Source organism: Spermophilus citellus (genome assembly GCF_964194105.1).
Source record: "Spermophilus citellus genome assembly, chromosome: 7".
In the NCBI taxonomy this organism is placed as follows: Eukaryota; Metazoa; Chordata; class Mammalia; order Rodentia; family Sciuridae; genus Spermophilus; species Spermophilus citellus.
In genome coordinates this window covers 123,648,620-123,668,452 of record NC_138188.1, presented here as the reverse complement: position 1 = coordinate 123,668,452, position 19,833 = coordinate 123,648,620, and the positions used below count along the sequence as shown (strand labels likewise).

The following is a 19,833-nucleotide window of genomic DNA, read 5'->3' as shown; positions in this document are numbered from 1 at the left end:
CTCAATCACTAAGCCACAACCCCAGCCTGGAAGCCTGTTTTCAAAGGCACTTCCAGAAAAGTGTCCGGATACTATCATATCTATTATTATTATCCAATAATGGTCATCTCTTCCATTTCTACAGAGATGGATCTAGAAGTTATAGAGTGCTTCCATAGATATTTAGAAAGTATTAAGAAAATGTATTTTCTTCACCTAATACTCAGAATTACTGAGGTAAATATAATTATTCCCATTAATCCGTGAGGAAATTGTGGTCCTCGTACAGATCCTGGTCACAGAAACAATAAAATAGAGAGCTGCAGCCTGAATCCAAGTTCTCTGGCTATATCTGCAGAGGCCTTTCTATTCCAGCCATCAGAAGTCCTTTTTTATTTTACTTAATAATGAATATTTATATCCTGGGAAGATAGCCTTCCCTGCTATAGAGAGCAAGGCTCTCACTTTAATCTCATGTTGTTCTTTGATTTGTTTTATTTTGTTTTGTTTTAGGAAGACATGTTGGCAGGTGAAGCACTCAAACTGGGCTTTCTGGATGAAGTTGTGAACTCCAGGCCAGTAGAAGCAGCCATCAAGTTTGTCTGGAGAATTTTAGGTAAGAAGATAATTTCACAGATTGGAAACAAGCTATTGTCCATTTTAATGAAAAAAAATTAAAAATATCTAATGGGACATTCATGTGATAGTATACAACAGGACTTAAAAATGAATGTGCCAATATGGTATGAGACCCATGATATATTTATTGTATTATTTAGTGAAAAAAAATCACTTGTGGTCGTTTGCCACTGTTTTCATAAAAAGGGGTGATGGGATAGAATGCATTACGAGGAGAGTGGATAAGTGTAACTTCTGGTCATTGAACTATAGGTGCTTTTTAATTTTGAGACAGCATCTTGCTAAAATGCCCAGGCCAACCTCAAACTTGTGATACTACCACCTCAGTCTCCCGAATCTCTGGATTCACAGCCATGGACCACCATTTTCTTTTTTTTGTTTTTTGGTCATGAGTGTTTTCTAAGTGTGAAATAGAAGTAAGGTTGAAACAAATGAAAGAGAGAATGCGTGTGTGTGCGCACGCACACACACACACACACACACACACACACACACTGCAATCAGTAGAAGCCAGACTCTGTAACTCCCCACAGTAAGCTGTGGGCCTCTGGAGCTCCTGTCTCTGGAGCTTCTGCTGCATTCCTCGGAGGGCTTAGAGCTCCTTTTGTGGCATGGCTGAAGTTTGCTTGCTCATTTGCTTGATTTTTAACGGTTCCTTTTCAGTCTGTGGAGGTTGTGAGCTCTAAATGAGCAAGGAGCAGGGAGGAAAAAAATCCCAGAATAAATAATTGGGAGGAGTGTTGGGCCACAGGCAGGATGGAGTGTGTGCTGGTCTCCCGCTTGGTGGCAGCAAAGGCTCAGGGTAATTCCAGAGCTTTCCTGGGAAACAGTTATTGTTTTGCTGACCCAGGCCAACACTCTCTTGAAGTCTTGTTTTCTTGTGAGTGTGGCTCCAGCCAGTTACTGTTCCAATGCAATGGTTAAGGCTTGCAATGGGGAGGCCAGGGACTGTGGGGAGAGAATCTGGGAGCTCCTACAGAGTTGGCAAGTTCCCACCCAAATGGAGGTGGACTGCCTGCTGTCCTCTGCCTCCAGGCTGTCTTCACTGGGTCTGCCCCACAGAGCTTCCTGAGGGGGCTGCTTATTTTGTTAGAAGTCATTTGGTTGACTCAGAACAAAGGCTGTGTACAATTGGGGTTCCTTATATTATTCTTTGCACTGGGGCTCAAGGTATACCCAGGTCGACATTCACTCCTGTGGTTTTGTTGTTGTAGAAACCTCAATTTCAGTAGCAAGTTCTTTTCTTCAGTTGATTTTCTTAGATTCTGAGTTGAGAGTCAAGGTACTTTAAGAAATAGATGAGGATCATGGTCTAGTGCAGCACCTACACAATGATCGGGTTTTAGTTTTTACGCACTTGAGTTTTAAATTGATTTTTATTAATAAAAAATACATCTATAAAGCGTAAAATGATGTTCAATCTCAGAAACTGCATATTTTGTCCACTTGGTGGCATCCAAATATCAAGGTATCATCTGCTTTAAAACTTGGAAATTCATATAATAGTCATGACTTTTGACAATTTAAAATTATAATCATGAAGAGTATATAGAGATATGTAAAGTTTCTTGTGATACAAAAATGTTTAAAATATAAATTTTCACAGCTAGGCATGTAGCTCAGTGGTAGAGCCTAACACCCCTCAACAAAAAAGCTATCTTTATCTATATGCATATATACATTTATATGTATTTTATAATTTTAGCTACATAGCCCATGTATGAATGCACCCAGGAATTGCAAAAAAACAGATGGTTTTCTCCAAAATCTTCTTAAACAGTTTTGCTTGTGTTTTTTTTCAATTTCTAGCATACAATGTGTTAATTTCCCCAAACATTTCTATATCATTTTTGCTTTTTTAATACTTTTTCAGCTGTATGTGTTTGTTTATTTTGTAGATCTTAATTGGCTTTTCTTGTGATTCTGGATCAAATACATCTCAGAATGCCCCAGCAGCTTCACTGAGGTGTAATTTCCACAGAATAAATTCATCTAAATCAAGCGCAGAGTGGTGAGTGTTGGTGACAGTTCATAATCGTGTGCCCCAGTGCCACACTGAGGTGCAGCTCTGTCACCCCAAGAAAGTATCCTCAAGACACTTTCTGGCAGGTCCCCTTGTCTTTCCCTTGGCCACAGGCAACCATAGACCTGCATCTTGTCATTGTGTTTTTTTTTTTTATGTTTTGTAGAATTTCATGTAGATGAAATCCTGCATACAGAATATTCTATTTGCAGGTGGCCTCTGTAACTTAGTGTAATGTTTTCAATATTCATCCTGTGTCACATGTGTTAATATTTGGTTACTTTTGTGACTAAAATATATTTCATAATATGGGAAACCCGAATTTCTTTATCTGTTTATCCATTGATGGATGTTAGGTAGTTTTCACTCTGGACCTTCACCATTCTTCGTAGACCTATATTATTGTTTCCCTTTGGTAAATAACTGAGAATTGTATTGCTGGTGTAAGGTAAGTGTATACTTAACTCTGAATGCTTTTTAAACCTGATTAATGAAAAACATTCGTGATTTAAAAGTCACTGTTTTTTGTAAAGCAAACAAAAGAAAGAAAAGAAAAATATGGAAATATGGGGTGTGATTAAGTTTAAATAAGTTCTTATTACATTGTTTATAACATATCCTACCATGATTAGAGCAAAGGTATTCACATTTTTGACTTACTATTTTCTATTCTTGGTAATTTACTATGGATGAATAATCATGGAAGTACATAGATTTGAGCCTTTGTCTTGATCATTGAATCTTTATCATTGTAAAGTATTAGAAACAACTCACATAACTAATTTTATGGAAAACTCTAGGGCCTTTTACTATTATTTTTGAATGAGTAGCCATGTTTGAAATCCTATGATATCATGGTGCTACATTGTCACAGATAAATGCTAGAGATATAAGGTAGAGAAGTAGGGCTGATCGACAAAGGACCAACTCAGAAAATCCTATCTATACTTGCCACTTATTGTCTCACAAAATGCCTAGGTATATTTTTTTCTTTCATTTTCATCTGAGGTTTTATGATTTCCCTATTTTACTATTTTCTATTCTTGGTAATTTACTATGGAGGCATCTCTCTGGAATGCCAAGGTGACATTAATGTTGTGTTCTGGAGACCACACTTTGAGAACCACTGAGGTAGGGAACACAAAGGTAGGAATGGAGATGACTTTTCCTGGTTTTGACTTTTTCCGTGTGACATGCAAGCACTACCTATAGTCTTAAAGATATTGGTCAGTCATGAAAAGTGTGGTTTAAAAGCCACATGACTTTTGTGGCATGTGAAAGATATCTCAGTTTAAATTATATATGTACATATTTCGAATTCCCTTTTTCCATTTGTAAACGTATTCCATTAATTCACCCGATTCCCACACTGAAATGTTGAGCTAAAAAAAAAGGGAAAAGATTAAGAAGAATTATTTATTACCTTTTGCATCCTATAGGAAAATCTATAGGAAAGGGAATTCCCAATGGTCATGGTTCTGGTGCTTTTGAAGCCATTTATGGTGGGAAAGGAGTGTAGGAGGTTAAATAACTGTAGGTTTCTCTAAAAACCTAATGCAGAATCTTGGAGAGTTGACTATGGAAGCTAATTAGCTTCATATATCTTTTTTTCTGATAGAGTGAGAGAGGAGAGAGAGAGAATTTTTTTAATACTTATTTTTTAGTTATTGGCGGAAACAACATCCTTGTTTGTATGTGGTGCTGAGGATCGAACCCGGGCCGCACGCATGCCAGGCAAGCGCGCTACCGCTTGAGCCACATCCCCAGCTCAGCTTCATATATCTTAATAGTCTTGTTATATGAAGCCTCCCAGACTGCTGTGCCACATTAGATTTAATGAATGCAGAATTACTTGGCCAAATCAGATTGCATTGGCTTACCTGGGAAGGGGAAGGCCTTATAAAATGCCCTGTCTTTGCACTTCTATGTATCTGGCAGCCTGCTTGTTCCTGAGCTAAGAACTGAGCTCTATGTGCAGGCTTCTGGTCTAAGCTGAAAGAGAGTACTGTTCTTCAAAGACCCAGAGCCTGTCCTTCCCCAGCAGGGATGGGCCCCGGAAATGGGCAACTGGGAGCCTCAACTTGGGAAGCTGAGCTCTGTGTCTCTGTAACAAACACTAGTCCTATAGCTGTGCTGGGCTGTGTTAATCGTTTTTAACAACTCTAATTCTGCCCAAAGACTTTGGTCTATTTGTTCATTTGGATTTCATATCTTTTAAGAACTCTCAAAGAAGCTTGGTTGTAGCTGAGTGGTAGGGTGTTTGCATAGCATGTGTGAGGCCCTGGGTTCCATCCCTAGCTCCACAAGAAATAGAAAGTAAAGTGATAAAGTGTTTTTTAAAAATATTTATTTCTTAGTTATAGTTGGATGCAATATCTTTATTTTATTTTATTTATTTTTATGTAGTGCTGAGGATTGAACCCAGGGCCTGGCACATGCTAGGGGAGTGCTCTACTGCTGAGCTACTACCCCAGCTCTGATGAAGTGTTTTAATCTCTTGCTCTACCCTTACCCCTGGCAAATGACTATGTTCTTTGCACATTGTATTTCACCTGCAAGTTCAATTTAAAAAAATTAGTGGTTTCCTCGGTCTTCCTCTTTGCTTTTGCTCTTTGTACTGAGAACATTTATTTGATTTATATGACCCTGTCTCATTAGAAGGCTCAGTGCATGTCCACATGGATCCCCTTGAGGTATTACATATGCCCATGTGGGTGACCCGCCCTGAAGTCTGTGACCGTACAGCTGTTCTGTCCTTTGCAGAACCCCAAGGATGCACACAGCCTGCTGCTTATCAGGGTTAGAGAGGAGACAGCCCTTTGTGTCTGAGGAAAGGGTTTCACTGAATTGCATGTGAGTCTCAATAGTCTAGGCAAGGAGAATCTTTTCCTATCAGGTTAGCACAAGGGATCAGGGAAAATTATCACCTTAATTTCTTCCTTCAAAAGTATAATTCACTTATGTTTTATCAAAACTTGAATATACTTCAATCTTAGAGGACTTTATAGAGTGAAGACAAAATTAAGGCCAGGTGCAGGGGTGCCACCTATAATCCCATCTACTGTAAGGCTAAAGCAGGAGGAAGGAAAATTTGAGGCCAGCCTCAGCAATTTAAGGAGACTCTGTCTCAAAATAAACAATAAAAAAGGACTGAGATGGGCTGGGGTTGTAGCTCAGTGGTAGAGCACTTGCTTCACAGGTGTGAGGCACTGGGTTCAATTCTCTGCACTGCATATAAATAAGTAAAATAAAGGTCCATCGACAACTAAACAAAATTAAAAAAGAAAGGGCTGGGATGTAACTCAGTGGTAGAACACCCTGGGTTCAATCCCCAGCACCACAAAATAAAGAGAAAAAAAAGAATTTAGAAAAAGTTAATGTGAATGAACTATGGAGAGAATTCAGTTATTAGTACACTTAAATCACTATGTAGTTCCTATTGTCCCCATTCTCCTGCCCAGCTAATGTAGGCTTGCTGACATTTATCTTTTATTAGATAAGTTCCAGTGTGTGACAGTGTATTTTCTTGATTACTGTTTTGTCATAACATTATTTAAAGACTTACTAAAATCTAAAATTGATGTTAATGAACGTAGTCAGTGGAGAACAAAGTTAAAGAACACCAAGTGGATAAAGAAGAAGCATTCCAACCAACAGTGGTCTGAGTTCACAAAGTAGAATAACTCAACAATGGTCCCTGTAGACATAAAGGGGAAGTTCTGCCTGTGTTCTGTGCTAAACAACCAACAGTGGAAGAAAACAGCATCCTTCAACTACAGCCACAGAAGGAGAGAGACAGGAGACGAGGCAGGGAAAAGCTGGTTGACTGTGCCCTGACCAAACCTGTCCCATGGATGTGCTTCATTTGGCTCTAGGCTGTCCTGGACAGGAGCCTGGGAGAGCTCCCAGGATGCCCACACACAGCCTGAGAGGTTCTGAGGATCCCAGGATAACAGGATTATGTGGGTCAGAAATAATTGCTTCATTCCATTAAGCAGGCTTTTCTTTTCTGGTTGGTTTGCTCATTTTCTCCCTTTTATTCTTTCCAATTTCTGGCCTCAGACAAACTTGCCAGACCCTGCAGCTGTCCCAGAGGCAGTGGCTGACATACACCCTGCTCTTGGACCTCCTGGAGGGATAGCTAAAAACAACTGTTAAAAATTGTTTTAAAAATTGTCCTGCTCAGCCGGGCATGGTGGTACACACCTGTAATCCCAGCTGCTCAGGAGTCTGAGGCAGGAGGATCGTGAGTTCAAAGCCAGCCTCAGCAAAAGCGAGGCACTGAGCAACTCAGTGAGACCTGTCTCTAAATAAAATACAAAACAGGGCTGAAGATGTGGCTCAGTGGTCGAGTGCCCCTGAGTTCAGTCCTCAGTACCAAAAAAAAAAAAAAAAAAAAATCCAGGCCCCACCCTTAAGGATCTTAACTGAGTCTTGGTGGGCCCCAGGCCATTTGAATGTCTTCAACTCTTGAAAGGAATCAAGAGTGACTGTGCTTTGAGAGGCAGCCCCAGGCATGGTGGGAGCAGCAGCAGTGTGGCAGGACAGAGCTCCAGCTCTGGGACATCCAGACCCATCTGCCCTGTTCCATGGAGAGGGTTACGCCAGCAATAGGTTCAGGTCACAATGCAGAGAGCTGAGCCTCTTTCCTCATCCACTTGCTCTCTACACAGGTGTCCTCCCCTTCCTGCTCTCCCCACTGTCCTCTCTTGCCTCCCTTCTAGGCCACCAGTGAATGGAGCCAGCAGTAGACTGTAGCTTGTCCCATCCTTCTCTGCTGAGCTTGTCTCCCCCTCAACACTGAGGACTGGACTAACTCACTGGACAGTTGAGCAAGTAATCTGTGGGTCTCTTGGGTACAGTTCACTTGTCTCCAAAGCAGCAGGGTCAGCAGGGCCCTCATGCTAATAACCACTGTCTTTGCTCCTCTTCTGAGTACTGCTCTTACCATGTGGGACATCATTCATTGAAAAGCATTCTTCTCAACACTGTAAGTAATCAAGTATTAGGAAATAGTCTTGCCTCGTAGCTTACAGCAAGGGAATGAGATTACATAATGCCCAAGTGCACATGATGACATCCAGACCAGGCTCCCTCCCCTGGGACACATGTTCACACATGGCGCCGGAGTCATAGGTCTTTCTGTAATGGGAGGTTTTCTATGTATGAAGCTAAGACATACATTTTTCATACAATGATTTATTCTTGAGACAGCAGCACTTTTAGAAAATAGTTTTTGTAATAGCTGAAGTTTTGATAACCATAATATAGTACACATTTATTAGTTTATGCAAACTTTTGAATCACCTATTGGATTATTTAATAAAATATAGAATCATAGTGTTCTGAATAGATGTTTCTATTTAGTAAATGTGGACAGTGTTTATATTTTATACTACTAAATATGTGTATCCAGGAGCATGAGGTCCTTCTTTATTAAAGTTATTAAAGTGTAATCTTTTTAAAAAAATTTTTTAGATGTTGATGGACCTTTATTTTATTCATTTATTTATATGTGGTGCTGAGAATTGAACCCAGTGCCTCACACATACCGGGCCCCAGCCTTAAGGTGTGGTCTTATGTTCTTCTATAAAATGTTATAGTTTTCTTCTGAAAGGTCTTGCACTGCTCTTGATTTTTCATTTCTAGATATAATTTTAGAACTTCTGTGAGGCATAATTTGCTATCTATAGTTCTGCAAACATCTCCTTATATCAATTTTAAAACTTGCTCACTTCCCAAAAAGTTCTTTCATGCCCATTATAGCTAAATTCCATCCTAAAATCTAGGCAACCTCCTTCCGTCTCTACAGATTTGCCTTTTCTGGACATTTCATATCAGTGGCACCATCCGATATATAATCTCTTGCATCTGGCTTCTTTCAGTGAGCATGATGTTCAGAGGCTCACGTGTGTTGTAGTGTTTGTCAGTAGTTTGCTTCTTTTTTAATGCTGAATAGTATTCTGGCATGGCTATACCACACCCTTTTTTTTTTTAATCCATCCAACAGTTGATGAATATCTGAATCAGCTTTTCATCACTATGACAAAAATAGCCAACAACAACCATTTAGAGGAGGAAGGGTTTATTACAGCTCTGGTTTCAGAGGTTTAGTCCATGGTGGGCCAGCTACATTGCTGTGAGTCTAGATGAAGCAGAACATCAAGTTCTGAGGGCACAATGAAGCAAAGCTGCTCATATGACAGCTGGGAAGCAGACAGAGCCTGAGGCACAAGAGACAAAGTACAACCCCCACAGTCACACCGCAGGGACTACTTCCCACCTGCCTACAGTGACCACCAGTACAGTAGTCCTTTCAAATTAATAATTCATCAAGTGGATTAACCCACGGATTAGTTATAGTTCTCATAACCTAATCATTTCATCTCTAAATATTTCTGCATTGTCTCAAACATGAGCTTTCAGGGAACACCTTATTTCCAAACCGTGACAGTGGACATTTGGGTTGTTTCCGACTTCTACTGTGAATAATGTTGCTATGAGTATTTGTACACACATTTTATGGAGACAGATGCTTCCATTTCTCTGGGTGGCAGATTTCTAGGAGTAAAAATCCTGAGTTGAACAATAATTTTAAGAAACTATCACAGTTTTCCAATGTGATATACTGTTTTACAACTTCACAAGCAATGTATGAGGTTTCAAGTTTCTTTACATGCTTATAAACCCTGGGTATTGATGTCATTTTATTATCACCGTTCTAGTTGGTCTGTAGGTGCATAACAATTTACCCTCAAACTTAATGACTTAAGATAAAACAATTGTAAAATAATTTCTGTGGGTCAGGAATCAGGTCTGATTAGCCAGGCCCTCTGACTATAGATTTTTTTCCTTCTTTGTGATGCTGGGGATTGAACACAGGGCCTCATGCTTGCTAGGCAAGTGCCCTAGCACTGATATACATCTCTTCCTGGTTGTAGGACTTCATACAATGCTTTAATCCAGATTTGGATTCTAGACCTTGGCTGTAGCTGTCCTCAACCCAGGGATACCTGGGGGAGGATCTTCCTAGCTTGGTTGGATTCCATTCCTTATGTGCTTTTGGACCAAGAGCCTCAGTTCTTCCCTCACTATTGTCTGAGGTCACCCTCAGTTCTTTGCCACATGGCTTCTCCACAGGGCCGTTTACATCCTGTCACTGTAAGCAAATGAGTGAGCAAGAGATGGGCAAGACTACAGCCAGAGCTTGTTGGTAACCCAGCCTCAGAAATGACAAACTATTATTTGAGGCTGTCCGCATTCATTGTAGTTTTAACGTGCATTTCCCTTATGACTGCTGATGTTGAACTTATTTTTTTTTTCGTTCTAATTTTTTTTTTAATTTTGTCTAATTAGTTATGCATGACAGTAGAATGCATTTTGACACACTGTACACAAATGGAGTACAATGTCTCATTCCTCTGGCTATACATGGTGCAGAGATACACCTGTCAGGTAATTATGACATGTAATAGGGTAATAATGTCTGTCTCATTCTACCATTCTTCCCACCCGCACAATCCCTCCCTTACCCTCACTAGCCTCTGCCCAATCCAAGTTTCCTCTATTCTTCCCTACTCCCCCGCCGTTATGGATCAGCATCCATTTATCAGAGAAAACCTTCAGCCTTTGGTGTTTGGGGTTTAGCTTATTTTGCGTAGCCTGATTTTCTCCAGCTCCACCCATTTACCTGCAAATGTCATAATTTCTTTCTTTAAGGCTGAGTAATATTCCACTGTCTATGTATACCAAAGTTTCTTTATCCATTTGTCTATTGAAGGGAACCTAGGTTGGTTCCATAGTTTAGCTGTTGTGAGTTGAGCTGCTATAAACATTGATGTGTCTGTGTCACTGTAGGATGGTGATTTTAAGTCCTTTGGGTGTAAACTGAGGAGTGGGATAGCTGGGTCGAATGGTGGTTCCATTCCAAGTTTTCTGATGAATCTCCATGCTGCTTTCCTGAGTGGTTGCACCAATTTGCAGTGCCACCAGCAATGTATGAGTGTACCTCTTCCACATCCTCACCAATTGCTTGTAGTGTTGATAATTGCCATTCTGACTGGAATGAGATGAAATCTTAGAGAAGTTTTGATTTGCATTTCTCTAATTGCTAGAGATGTTGAGCATTTTTTCATATATTTGTTGGTTAATTGTATTTCTTCTTCTGTGAAGTGTCTGTTCAATTGACTGGGTTATTTGTTTTTTTCATGTTAAGTTTTTTGGGTTCTTTTTCTATCCTGGAGACTAATGCTCTATCTGAGGTGCATGTGGTTAAGATTTTTTTTCCCATTCTGTAGGCTCTCCATGTTATTAATTGTCTCCTTTGTTGAGAAGAAGCTTTTTAGTTTGAATCCATCCCATTTACTGATTCTTGAGTTTACTTTTTGCACTTTGGGAGTCTTGTTAAGGAATTCAGTGCCTTAAATGATATGGTGGAGATTTGGGCCCACTTTTTCTTCTATTAGACTCAGGGTCTCTGTTCTAGTGCCAGAGTTTTGATGCACTTTGAGTTGATTTTTGTGCAGGGTGAGAGGGGTTTAATTTCATTTTGCTACAAATGGATTTCCAGATTTACTAGCACCATTTGTTGAAGAGGCTATCCTTTCTCCAATGTATGTTTTTGGTGCCTTTGTCTAGTATGAGATAACTGTATTTATGTGGGTTTGTCTCTGTGTCTTCTATTCTAAAGACTATACCGTTTGTCTTGATGTGTACCATTGGTCTACATGTCTATTTTGCTGTCAATACCATGCCATTTTTGTTACTATTGCTCTGTGGAATAGTTTAAGGTCTGGTATTGTGATGCCTCCTGCTTCACTCTTCTTGCTGAGGATTGCTTTGGCTATTCTGGGTCTCTTATTTTTCCAAACGAATTTCATGATTGCTTTCTCTAGTTCTATGAAAAATGTCATTGGGATTTTTTTAAAACAAATACAACTTTTTAATATACCTTTATTTTATTTATTCATTTTTATGTGGTGCCAAGGATTGAACCCAGTGCCTCACACATGCTAGGCAAGCTCTACCACTGAGCCACAACCCCAGTCCCATCACTGAGATTTTAATAGGAATACATTAAATCTGTATAATGTTTTTGATAGTATGGCCATTTTAACAACATTAATTCTATCCCCAAACATGGGAGATCTTTTAATTTTCTAAGGTCTTCTTCAATTTGTCTTTAGTGTTCTGCAGTTTTCATTGCAGAGGTCTTTCACCTCTTTTGTTAGGTTGATTCCCAAGTACTTTTTTTTTTTTTTTTGAGGCTATTGTGAATGGGGCAGTTTTCCTAATTTCTCTTGTAGTGAATTCATCACTGATATTTAGAAATTCATTTGATTTATGAGTATTGATTTTATATCCTGCTACTTTGCTGAATTCATTTATTAGTTGCAGAAGTTTTCTGGTGACTTTTTTTTTTTGGATTTTCTAAATATAGAATCATGTTGTTGGCAAATAGGGATAGTTAGAGTTCTTCTTTTCCTATTTGTATCTCTTTAATTTCTTCTAATTGCTCTAGTTAGAGTTTTAAGGACTATGTTGAATAGAAGTGGTGCAAGAGGGCATCCCTGTCTTATTCCAGTCTTTAGACTTTTCTGCATTTAGAATGATGTTGGATTTGGGTTTAGCATATATAGCTTTTACAATGTGGAGGTATGGTTCTACTATCCCTAATTTTTCTAGTGTTTTGAACATGAAGGGGTGCTATATTTTCTCAAATGCTTTTTCTGCATCTATTGAGATGATTATATGATTCTTATCTTTAACTCTATTGATGTGATAAATTACGTTTACTAATTTCCATATGTTGAACCAACCTTGCATCCCTGGGATGAAACCCACTTGATCGTGGTGCACTGTCTTTTTAGTATGTTTTTGTATGTGATTTTCTAGAATTTTATTGAGAATTGTTGCACCGATGTTCATCAGGGATACTGGTCCGAAATTTTCTTTCCTTGATGTGGACAAAGAGGGAACAGAAGTAGTGTGGGATGTGATGTTTATGAGGGAGAAAGAGAGAAGATAGAGGTAAAAATTTATAGTAAGAGCAAAGGAGGAATTAATAGAGGTTGGCTGTTATCATGAGAGAAGTGAGAAAGAGAATACAGGGAGACAGATAAGTGAGGGAAAAATATATACAGATTAAAAAAAAACTATAAAGTCCCCAGTCTTCAGCTTTCCACAGGTGTGCCCACGAGACCCAGCTGCAATTTGATGGACCTGGGTTTCAGATTCCCTGGCTCTGCCTTCCTGCAGTCCCAAGATCTCAATGCCATTCCAACTTGCAGAAAGACCACCAGGGATGCACTTACTTAAAGGAGAGACCCTGCAAAGAGGCAGGGTGACCGCTAGCACACCCAGCAGAAAGACCTCAGGTGCAACCAGGCCTGCAGGTACCCTGACAATAGATCTCCAGGCCCTGGCCAGTGTCCCCGACTAAGATGGCTAGGCTATGATATGGTGGTGGCAAATCTGTAGGCCCCTTGGCTCTGGACTCCCAGGCCCTGGTAGATGTCCCAAAATGGTGGTGGCTGCATGTAACCAAACCTGCAGGTACCCTGACAATGGACTTCCAGGCAGCAGTGAGCAGCGGGCCATCTGTGGTCATCAGGAGCGTGATCCGCTGGTGAATGGCAGGCGATTGAGGTGGGCAAACAGGACAAAGAGTGGGGATCGGCAGGTAGCAACGGCTGCCTCACAGAGAAACAGTATTTCCTCTGCTTGAATCTCAAGTCACAGAGTGACAAGGTATTTTTTTGATAACTTCATTTTATTTATTTATTTTTATGTAATGCTGAAGATTGAACCCAGTACCTCGTATGTGCTAGGCAAGCACTCTAGCCCTGAGCTACAACCCCAGCCCAATGGTGAGCTTCTATCACATGTTTATTAACCACTTGCATATCATACCCTTGTAGATATGTGTGTGCTCAAGTTTTTGCCCCTTTAAGAAATTGAGTTGTATGCCTTGTTGACTTGTGTTCTAAAAGTTCTTTGCGTATTCTGATTAGAAGTTCCTTATAAGATATTTGATGTGCAAGTTGTATTGGTTTTCTACTGCTCTAACAACAAATCTAGCACTTCAAATGCAGAGCCATATTATCTTATAGTTCCATAGGTAGAAGTCTGGTAGAGGTCTCACTGGACTAAAATCCAGCTATTGGCTGCTACACTCAGTTCTGGAGCTTTGAGGAGGATTGCTTTCCTGATCCTTTGGGTTGTTGGTGGAATTCAGTACCTTGCATCAAAGGACCAAGCTCCTGAGGTTCTTGCTGTGTGTAAACTAGTGGGTTACTGGCTTCCAGAAGCCACTACATCCTTGGTCCTTGGTCTCTTCTCTCATATGAAAGCTACAGCATTGCCAGCAGGTCTGGACCCTCTCATGGCACATCTCTGACTCTCCTTGGTTGTTGAATTTCTCCCATCGGAGTTGTGATTAGATTTGCCCACTCAGGTAACAGAGGGTAATTTCCCCTTCTCAATGCCTTTAACCTTAATTCCACCTAGAAACTCCATTTTCCAGGTAAGTTTACCTGTTTACAGTTTCTAGGGATTGGGACATGGACATTTAGTGAATGGCACTATGTTCCCTACCACACTAATATTTTCTCCCACACTGTGGCTTTTCATGTCATTTTCTTAATGGTGTCCTTTGAAGTAGGAAAGTCTTTAATTTTATTTTGTTCAATTTATTGATTATATTTATTTTATAAAATAAATTGTGCTTTTGGAGTTATATTTAAGAATTTAGTACTTAACCCAACATCACAAAGATACTATTTTGTTTCTTGAAGAAATTGTTATAGCTTTAAGTCATTCAATGGATTTATGACCTACTTTTAGTTATATGAATGGTGCTAGGTATGATATGAGTTTAATTAATTAATCTTATTTACATATGGATAATCAGTTATACCAATCATTTGTTCAAAAGACTCTCCTTTCCTCCATTGAACTTTCTTTCTGTATTGAAAATCAATTAGCCATAATTGGATTTATTGATGAGCTGTCAATTCTCTTCCATTGATATGTATGCCTACCCTTCCATTAATATCACACTGTATTCTTTTATAGGTGTTTTTTAAAATAACTTTATTTCATTTATTTTGTATGTGGTGCGGAGGATCCAACCAAGTGCCTCACAAGGTCTAGGCAAGGGCTCTACCCCTGAGCCACAACCACAGCCCCTCTTTTATAGGTGTTTTAAAATTTAGTTATACTTAGTAATGGAGTTAAGATTATTTTAAACATCAAATATTAACTCAAAACTGTTTTGCTTAGATTCATTGACAGATTAATATAGAATCTATGAAAAAATTGTCCTGGCCATAAGATAAAATTAAAATGTAATTTTTATGCATAAACATACTTAAATAATTTATAATTGCTACAAATCTCTTAAATTCTATTTTATATGACAAAGTTACAACATGAAATAGATTTTGGTTTTTAGTTGTAGATGGACACAATGCCTTTATTTTATTTGTTTTTACTTTTATGTGGTGCCAGGGATCAAACCCAGTGCCTCATGCATGCTAAGCAAGCACTCTACCACTGAGCCACAACCCTGGCCCATGAAAGAGATTTTTGTGTTAATATTCTAAATATCTTGAAGATAGTATTTACTTTGGCACTTTAAATTGAAACTGGTTATCATTGTTGTTTTTATATAATCCTAATCCCTTCATATAATAACATTTCCAAAGTTCCAATCTCATTTATTTCTCTGGATCAACCTCTATACTCCTGCATATTCTTGAACAAGCCAGTTCTGAACTTGCCCAACATGGACACCATTTTCAGGGAAGCATTAATGGACATATGGAAACAGCACCCTGGGTGCCTGGCTCAGGAGACTCTTGTCTGTGCTGTCCAGGCCTTTGTGAAGTATCCTATGAAGTGGGCATCAAGGAGGAAGAGGAACTGTTTCAGGGAATCAGGGCAGCCTGGAGCCCTGCAATATGCTTTCTTTGCTGAAAAGAATACGAATAAGTGGTCCACTCCCTCTGGGGCCTCGTGGAAACCAGCATCAGCATGACCCCTCTCCTCAGTTGGTGTCTTGGTAAGCATGTGGGGCCATTCATGGGCTTCTCCAAATGCGTGCATGTCAAGAGCTAACATTTACTTCAGGACACCATGTATCAGGTTCTATGCTCAACCTGTTTCTTCTGTTAGCTCCAGTAATTCTCACTCAATTCATGAAGTCCTTTCATTTTATGTGTGACACCTAGAGATGCTAACTTTTTCAATGCTTGTTGGGGACCGCAAATCAAGTCAAGATGGCGCCTGGCAGTTTGCCAGGAGGAGTGGGTTGTGAGGCAACACCGCCGAGCCATTTAGATGGTGGGGATTCCTTATTGGCTGACTGCTGTATCTAGGTGATGCTAATTGAGTCAAGCTGTGTGTAATCAGTTAGGTATATATACCCCTGCTGCTCCGCAATAAAGCAGTTCCCACTTCAACCTTCAAGTTGCTTGTCACCTCCCGGTTATTTTGCCCAGCCGGACTGCGGCAAATGCTGACTTACAGATGTGACCTTGGCTGTCCACCTCCATACTGTGGGCACTTTTCATTCCTCCTCTAACCCTTCCCTGTACGAATCTCTCACTCCTGGGTTTCTGAAGTGATTGTAATTTGTAGCAAATTTCAAGCATGGCCTTTAAATTTTTGTAGTTAAGTATTTGGAATCAATTCTCTTGTCTTTCTGGTCCCTGGATGCAGTCATACCTCCTAGCTCAAAACCACCATCACTTTGTGGTATAGTCATCCACTGCTCCCTTGTGCCCACTAGAATGCTCTGACATCCATTTGTGTCCTTGAATCAGTCTTTTTAAATGCCACATTGCCATAGGAACTGTGGTCCAATGAGTTAGTTTCTAATTCCCCTGAATCATTCATTTTCTCCTGCACTCTCTCTGCAGGCTTTGGAACCATGGGCCGAGGCATTGCCATTTCTTTTGCAAGGGCCAAGATCCCTGTGGTTGCTGTAGAAGTAGACCAAAAGTAGCTCAAATCTCAGAGAAGGTAACTTCCAGCTTGGAAAAGGCAGCATCCGAAATGCAGCAGAATGGCCAGCCTTGGTCAGGACCAAAACTCAGGTTCAGTTCATCTATGAAGGAGCTTGCTAGCGTAGACTTAGTTGTCGAAGCAGTATTTGAGGATATGAAGCTGAAGAAAGGAGTCTTTGCTGAACTGTCAGCCATGTGCAAGCCAGAAGCATTTTTGTGCACCAATACTTCAGCCCTGGATGTGGATGAGATGGCTTCTGCCACGGATCGGCCGCATTTGGTCATTGGCATGCACTTCTTCACACCAGCTCATGTAAAGAAGTTGTTAGAGGTTATTCCTAGCCGACACTCTTCCCCCACCACCATTGCCACTGTTATGAACTTAGCCAAAAAGATTAAGAAGATTGGCATAGTCGTAGGCAACTGCCGTGGCTTTGTTGGTAATCGAATGCTGGTCCCTTATTATAACCAGACGTATTTCTTGGTAGAAGAAGGTAGCAAGCCAGAGGAGGTAGATCAGGTGCTGGAGGAGATTGGTTTTAAAATGGGACCCTTTCGAGGGTCTGACCTTGCTGGGTTGGATGTGGGTTGGAAAGTTCACCAGGAGCAAGGTCTTATTGGACCGGCATTGCCTCCTGGTACTCCTGTCCGAAAGCTGGGTACTAGAAGATACTGCCCGATTCCTGATGTGCTCTGTGAATCAGGACGCTATGGGCAGAAGACAGGGCGGGGGTGGTATCAATATGACAAGCCACTGGGAAAGGTTCATAAACCTGATCCCTGGCTTTCCAAATTTCTGTCACAGTACAGAGAAACCCATCATACTGAACCCCGTGTTATTAGCCAGGATGAGATCCTTGAGCGCAGCTTGTATGCACTCATCAATGGAGGGTTCCGTATCTTGGGAGAAGGGATGGCTGCTGGCCCAGAGCACATTGATGCCATCTACTTGCATGGGTATGGCTGGCCAAGGCACAGGGGTGGGCCCATGTTCTATGCTTCCACAATTGGGTTGCCCACAGTTCTGGAGAAGGTGTAGAAGTACTACAGGCAGAATCCTGATATTCCCCAGCTGGAGCCCAGCGACTACTTTAAAAAGCTGGCTTCCCAGGGAAACCCTCCTCTGAAAGAATGGCAAAGCTTGGCAGGGCCCCCCAGCAGTAAATTGTGATTCAGGCTGTGCCTCCCATGCTGGCATCGGGTAAATGCTACTAAATTTCAGTGAAATTGGATTTTTTAAATCCTGAGTAAGATTACTCTGAAATGCAAAGCAAAGGAAATAATCGGTTAGTTAAACCTTGTCTTTGGGTCTTTTCTTGTTCATTCTACTGGAGGAAATCTTTAGGAATATGCTTTGTATGCCTCTGAATGTATTCCTTTCAAATAAATCCAATGAATGAAGTTTGTTAATATAATACCACAATAGCTGATGAGGGAGCCTTAGGAATACGTTGAGGTTCCCAAGTGCTTTGATTGTTGGAGAAATTTGTCAACAATTAATAAATAACAAATACAGCTAGTCAAATTCATTTTGACCCTTTAGCCTCATATACTTAGTATTGATGGCAAATCCCATGGGTCATTCTTGCACACACAGTCACTGAGCACCTCCTGAGTAGGTGGCAGACCTAGAGCCCAGAGGGTGTTATAGCAGCATGGGAGCCTGTGTTGAAATTTGGTCCTTAACCTCAGAGGTGAGCGAGAGATGGTTGGCAGGGTAAAATCAGCAGTGAGGGTCTCTATGAGGGGGGCATGGAACACTGCCCAAGGACAAGCAGATTACTAGCCAGAAAGAGGCCTTGCACCAATGGAAATTGGTGAGGGCACCAAGTACTTGGGACCTAAATGGGACATCCCAGAGCAGCTTGGCAAGTCATGTTTCTGGGATGACTTCTGTCCAAGGCTCAGTTTCCTGTGCACAGCTGTTGTTGCTGCTTGCAAGGGGCTCAGCGATGTTTGTTGTTTATTCCGCAAGACACAGAGCATCTGCAACCTGGTCTTTATGGTCTTTTCTATTCAAGGAGGAGTAACAGAAAGACTAAGTTGTTAACTTAGTTTAAGAAGGGATCTTAATGAACATCCAGCCTTTAAGGATTTCTTAATTCTTCAACAGTATCACAATGCCACTTTTCCTGTCAAGACAAAAGTTTGCAAATTTATAACTGGAAGTGGTTCAATCATAAAACATCTAACATTATCCCAAAAGACAAATTTGCATCGTTTTGTTGAAACTAAGTATTTTTCTCTTGACTTTTTGCCTTGTGTGGTTAAAAGTTAAGGCACTAATAAACACAAAAACCTGTAAAAAATATTGATAGCAGAATTACTTTTAATAGCCAAAAATTGGGTACAACCTACATGTGCATTAACTGATGACTGGATAAACAAGATGTGGTATATCCACACAGTAGACTGTTATGCAGCTATAAAAAAGAATGAAGTCCTGATGTCTGCTACAAAATGATGATCCTTTAATACATTATGCTAAGTAAAAGAGCCAGTCACAAAAGACTACCAATTGTATGAACATTCATATGGAATGTCCTTCATAGGCAAATCTATAAAGACAGAAATCAGATTAGTTGTTGCCTAAGGTCAGAATTGTTGGTGGATATAGAAAGGGAAATGATGACTAACAGTTACAGAATTTCTTTTTGGTTTGATGACAATGTTCTAAAAGTATTGTGCTGTGGATTGTAGAACTGTGAGGAACCTTAAAATAAAACCATTGGGTTGTATAATTTCAAGAGATAAATTGTTTTACATGTGAATTATATCTCAATAAAGTAATTAATAAACAAATGGTGCTAAAGTTGATGTCCTTCAGAGTGTTGTAAATAAACTGTTTCACAAAAGTTTTGCTTGTGAATCCACATTTATCAGGAGTCCTAATCCTCCAGGTGTGGTGGTGTCAACCTGAAGTCCCTGTTAGAAGGAAGGCTGAAGTAGGGAGATTGCTTGAGCCCAAGAGTTCAAGGGCAACCTGTCAAGACCCCCATCTCAAACAAACAGGTAAAAAGTCCTGGTAGAAAAATGTCAAACAAATAAAATATAAATTTTCTGTTGTTAAAAAAGTACCAAGGACTTATATTTAATTGCAATTTAATTTTAGAGTATTTTTGAGACATATTCTATTAAATTTTATATAATTTGGGTTTTTTTATTAAAAGCTTTCATGAGAAA

The 19,833-nt window shown here is 40.1% G+C and overlaps 1 protein-coding gene across 1 annotated transcript; it reads left to right on the top strand.

The window, feature by feature from the left end:
- Positions 1-13,163: 13,163 nt before the first annotated feature.
- EHHADH (enoyl-CoA hydratase and 3-hydroxyacyl CoA dehydrogenase) lies at positions 13,164-17,821 on the top strand (the record flags this gene model as incomplete). Its single annotated transcript, XM_081301975.1, is given in 9 exon segments — positions 13,164-13,288; positions 14,150-14,165; positions 15,408-15,531; positions 15,534-15,573; positions 15,575-15,677; positions 15,681-15,696; positions 16,564-16,644; positions 16,647-17,686; positions 17,690-17,821. Coding segments are annotated over 9 exon segments (1,677 nt in total).
- Between the last annotated feature and the right edge of the window lie 2,012 nt (positions 17,822-19,833).